The following is a 5,000-nucleotide window of genomic DNA, read 5'->3' as shown; positions in this document are numbered from 1 at the left end:
TATTGTCAGATGAGAAGTCTAATCTATCTTGAAATCTAACTTGGAAAGCCACAATTTGCAAGTGCAGTAGAACAGGCATTTGAAAAGGTTGAAATATTATTAAACAGAAGTCATAGATTAAGTAACTCTTGTTTGTGGCATTTAGGGAACTTTCTAGATAGCCATGGGCTCCCATGGTTGAAATTGCATTAAATTCACTTTCATATTTGTGGATGCATGAAAAAATAGGCTCCAAATATGTTTTTTGTTGTGGGGTAACATGACTGGTATCTCATATGTCTCTTCCAAGATTTACGTGCATGGATTCTATGGCATATTATTTTAACAGAAGCTTTTGATAGGATTTAGAATATATCCAACCTACCTCTTTATACCAGATTGGATTAGAGTGAAAATGGACAATACAAAATGAAAAAGTAAGAGGAAAATGCAAACAAAATCTTTAGAGAATTCAAATGTTAGAGCCTTTGTGTAACCCCCTAACTCCATCGAGATTAATATAGATGGAAAATATACTGTAGAACATTAGTGGTACAGGGTGACTGCTGAATGGATCATGTGGTCCCCCCAAAAGTATCATTAATATATGATAATTAGTATTTTCCATTTTATTGTTCCAAGTTTCAATTGTTTCATATACTTAGTAATAGTACCTGAGGAACTGAGGATGTTACATTGTACAGTAAACATTATGATTTTTTCATGTATAACATCAGTATTGTAAACTAAAGATAATGGTTTGAAAAAAAGAAAAAAAAGTTAGAATTATCTTTTTTAATGCAAGGAGGGCAAAAAACTTCAACACCTTTGGTCTGATTTCATAGCCATTTTTATAGGACAGACCAGTGAAACAAGGCCAAACTATTGACTTCTAATTTTCGTATTAAAGAAAATTAAAAGAGGTGTAAAGGCATTTTTTACTCTATTTAGGGGAAAATAATGCCTTACTTGGAAATCACATACCTGAAATATGAGAAAGAAATTGCAAAATCAGAAAATGAGAGTCTGGTGACAAAGATTAGTAGTTTTTATAAAATGGTTATGCTTATGATATGAAATGAGGCTTTTTGAGTAACAATCTATTAATTATCTACTCCTCTTACACCCTTTTAAAAATTATGCAAATATTCATAATCCAGAAAGGGGTAATTATCCCCTTTCCCTTGGGGGACAACTTAAAAAAAAACTATAGCACAAGAGAAGCATAATAGTATGATCTACAGTTTGTAAAAAATCATGTCACAATGTCAATATATTTTCTTCTTTTTGAAGAATGCTGGAAACTTATAGGCTTCTCAGCAGATTGCACCTCAGAGGAGACTTTTTTTCTTGTTTTTGGCTGTAGCTCTTTACCTTTATATTTTTACTTACAGGAGATCTGAGACTTTAGTTTTTTTTTTAGATTAGTCAGTTAGCTTGAACTTTGTCTTTGTGTTATCACTCTTCACCCTGTTTTGCATTAAGAAAAAGAAATATGATATTTTTTTCATTGGTGATACTTCTCCCATTGATGATGAGAGGGAGAAAAAAAAATGTAGCATGGATTGTCATTGTATTTTTATGAAGATATATAGACTAATAAGAATTGTTTTATTTATATATATCACAAACACACTTTTGTAACAGAAATTAGCAGAAACAAGATCAAAAGTCAAGAAGTCTTTAGCTGACGACATGGACACAGTGAGAGCCTTTGATGCTGTGCTAGAACTCATAGCTCTGGGAAATAAGGAACTGCAGACAAAGCCCCAGGTGAGTGGAGTTGTTACAAGTGACTGTTGTTAAAGAGATCATTAGTCATCCAAATTATGGATATGGAAAAAGAAAAAAATGAGCGCCTGATCTGTCACTGAGGTGTGAAGATAAGAGCAGATATTCAAAGAGAACATATGTGTATGTATCTGTGTGTTTTTGTTTCTTTCTGTATGAACGTATAGGTGATTATCATTGTGCTTTTCCATCTCTGTCAGTTAGCTACTGTCACTCTCCTCTCTTCCTGTTTTTCCTTTATAAATCTGTATATATGATCAATTAATCTTTGCCATTTATCTGACAAAAAATGTTTACTTTGTAGAAAGACTTATCACAACATGGCACAGGCCTGTAGAGAAAAATCCTTTTAAACTAGGAGACACATTTCTAAGAGTGAGGATACTTAATACTTAATATTTAATATTTCATTACATTTTACAGAGTATGAGCATAGCCAGGAGTGCAGGAACCATGGTCTCCATCTGCAGCTACATTCATTACCTAATGGAGGATGTCTTTAGCATTACCTTCCCAAGTGTGGTAAGTTAAGAGTTACAGATCAGGAATTGGTTTATTAGGATGTCTGTGGTGTCACTCTTTTCATACATGTATAACAAACCTAATTAGGTAAAAAAGGAGTGTATGTCCAACTATTTGTGAAAACCCAAGAATGTTCTTTTGGTTTGGGAAAGAACATGTTTGCTATGAAATTCTCCATTACTTATATAATGCACCTAAAGGAATTTTAAAAAGAATTTTCAATGGCTTTAATGATTTATTTACTTTTTCAGCATGATGCGGCCAGTCTTTCTCTCGAGTCAGGGGGACGGTTAGCAGGTGTAATGAATTCTGTTGTCTCACTGAGACATCAGGTACGAAGCTATGCCCTCCTCCAGGATGAGAACTCAACAAAGGTTAGTCTGAGAAATGTGGTTTAGAAGTCATGGGTGCATGTTGATGAGATGTCGGGGTTTTACCTTGGCTACAGGCTGATGGTGAGCGTATGGCTGTTGATATATGATATATGTACACACAGTGCATCTCCTTGCACAAGAGAATAATGAATTCTTGTGAACTATAGGTCTGTTTTGAGACTGAATGGAAAATTAGGCATAAAGAAAAGAATATTATTTTTCACCTTGAATGATTTGTAATATTCTAGGCATTAGTTATGTGCAGCATATGTTGCCAGTGTTTTTAGAATTTTCTTAAAATCTTTAAAGACTGAAGGGGACCGTCCCTGAGAAAATGCCGATTTTCACTTTTTTGTTAAAAGATAGAAAATGGTCTTACAGATTTTAATGAAATTTGGTAGGATGAAAGAATACTTTATTATGCATCTTTATTTTTTAAAGTTCGGTGAACTCTAGCCTTCTCATGACCCAGAGTTATCACTTAATTTTCTATATTACTTTTGCAGAGAAAACCTCTAGGTCATATAAACAAAAGAACGTATTCCAATTTGGAAATTCATTAATTTGTTTCAAAATTATCGCATGTTATATAATTGCAAAAAAAAAAGAGAGAAAAAAAAAGTTAAAAATTCATTTAAAAAATATATATTTTGAATTTTAAAAAAACGAGACGTAGTTCTATGTGCATACCGATGTTCTGCTTAGGGGAAAAAGCATTTTGAGATCAGACAAAAACTGTAAGCCGTGAGAAGTCTGAAATATGAAGAATTTTTTTTTTAACGAGTAATCAACCTTCAAACTTTTTTGATAATTTTCTATTAATTTTCCATATTTTTTTTTGCTTGCTTACTGGCTAATTTTTACATAAGAGAAGGGCCAACCATTACTCTATCTCTTGTTCTTTATATCATTCAGATCATATCAATAGTTATTGCACAGCATCACAGAATACAATATAATATAGTACTGAAGTCATCCTGCGCTGTAACTATGCGGTTCACGTGACCATAAAATAACGTTGTAATAGCACGTCCACTCACTTTAAACTCGTTTTTCTGCCGTCAGGAGTCCTCTATTCCTCATATTGCCCTCCACCTCGGTTGTCCCATTTTTTTTTTTTTTTTTTTTACCCCCCCCCCCCCCAACCAAAAATGGGAGATAGGGAAGATAAGGGGGTATGGGGTAAATATAAATATGCTCTTACGTAATCACCCATAAGCAAATAGGGATGAAGGGAGAGTAAGAAGAAAGCTAATACTTACTACTCATGGTTCCTGGTCCCCTTTCAACTGAGATGAGGAAAAATCCTCGGTTGAAATATCCCTTCAGAGAGTATCATGGGCTACCAACCCACTGTGAAATTCGCTGATCAGCGAAATAGTTGTCCAGGGTTAGGCCCTCGTTTGACCACCTAATTTTTCTTCACAGGAGTTCAAATTCACTTGGGTAATTCTATAGTAGTATACGAATCTGAAACAGGTCATAACTCATTTTCAACCCGCCCCCTAAAGCCACTAAATTTTGAGATTTATCTGCATGTGGCAACCACCCTGGTTTGATATAAATGCAGTTACATATTTTGAACCATATTATACTCTCCACTTGCCCTAAACTTCTAATCTAAGTCCTATGAATAAGGTGTACTTATAAAGTACTATTTGTCGGTAACTCTGTGTTATTAAGTTGGTTTCATTCTCTCTTTATTGATTAGTATTTTCACCCAAATTAGACGACTCTGAAATTGCTTTCATTATGACTCTCTGTAGAGAAGCAGCAATTTATTAAGTGAAGATAGTAAAATGTATGCACTCTCCTTGATTGGCCAGGGGAAATCTGTGCTTTCATCAGTGTCATATATTGCGTAGGATTTATGGGTTGATTCTTATTTTGTCAGTATGACAGTAAATAGCCCAAATTATAGACATATCTCCATTATAGTGTTTGGAAAGTAATGTTGTGAAGGTGGGCATATTTTGAGGAAAATAAAGTCATGGTATGTTACAGAAATAAATATCTTCTCTGCACTTGCTCTCATCTAGCAGTGCATGAGAGAGATCATGTCAGAGATTGCTAATTTGCTCATATTCAGAGACACTTGAGACACCTTAAATGAAGAGCTGGAGTGGCATCTCGAGGCTGTCAGCCAGTCACCATTGGGTGCGGCACATGGCAGCTTGAGGTGATTGGGTGATGAGCACAAGATGCTACACCAGCTCTCCGTTTAACCCCTTCAAGACGGGTCACACCTATAGGCGTCATAACAATACACTCGAAATGTGGCGTGCGGCTGTCCGTCGCGGCGGCGCGCCAAAGCGCTCCGAGGCAATGATTTGG

The 5,000-nt window shown here is 35.2% G+C and overlaps 1 protein-coding gene across 3 annotated transcripts in view; it reads left to right on the top strand.

Moving 5' to 3' along the window:
• The window catches only part of LOC125036804 (cysteine--tRNA ligase, mitochondrial-like), a 28,290-nt gene that overhangs the window by 15,566 nt on the left and 7,724 nt on the right, over positions 1–5,000 (top strand). For all 3 annotated transcript variants that reach the window (XM_047629663.1, XM_047629680.1, XM_047629672.1), the window contains exons 11-13: positions 1,627–1,752; positions 2,194–2,292; positions 2,544–2,666. In XM_047629663.1, coding sequence (XP_047485619.1) covers positions 1,627–1,752; positions 2,194–2,292; positions 2,544–2,666 — 348 coding nt within the window. The remainder of the gene's footprint in view (positions 1–1,626; positions 1,753–2,193; positions 2,293–2,543; positions 2,667–5,000) is intronic.

Source organism: Penaeus chinensis, chromosome 2 (genome assembly GCF_019202785.1).
Source record: "Penaeus chinensis breed Huanghai No. 1 chromosome 2, ASM1920278v2, whole genome shotgun sequence".
Classification (NCBI taxonomy): Eukaryota; Metazoa; Arthropoda; class Malacostraca; order Decapoda; family Penaeidae; genus Penaeus; species Penaeus chinensis.
This window is presented reverse-complemented; position numbering and strand designations above follow the sequence as displayed.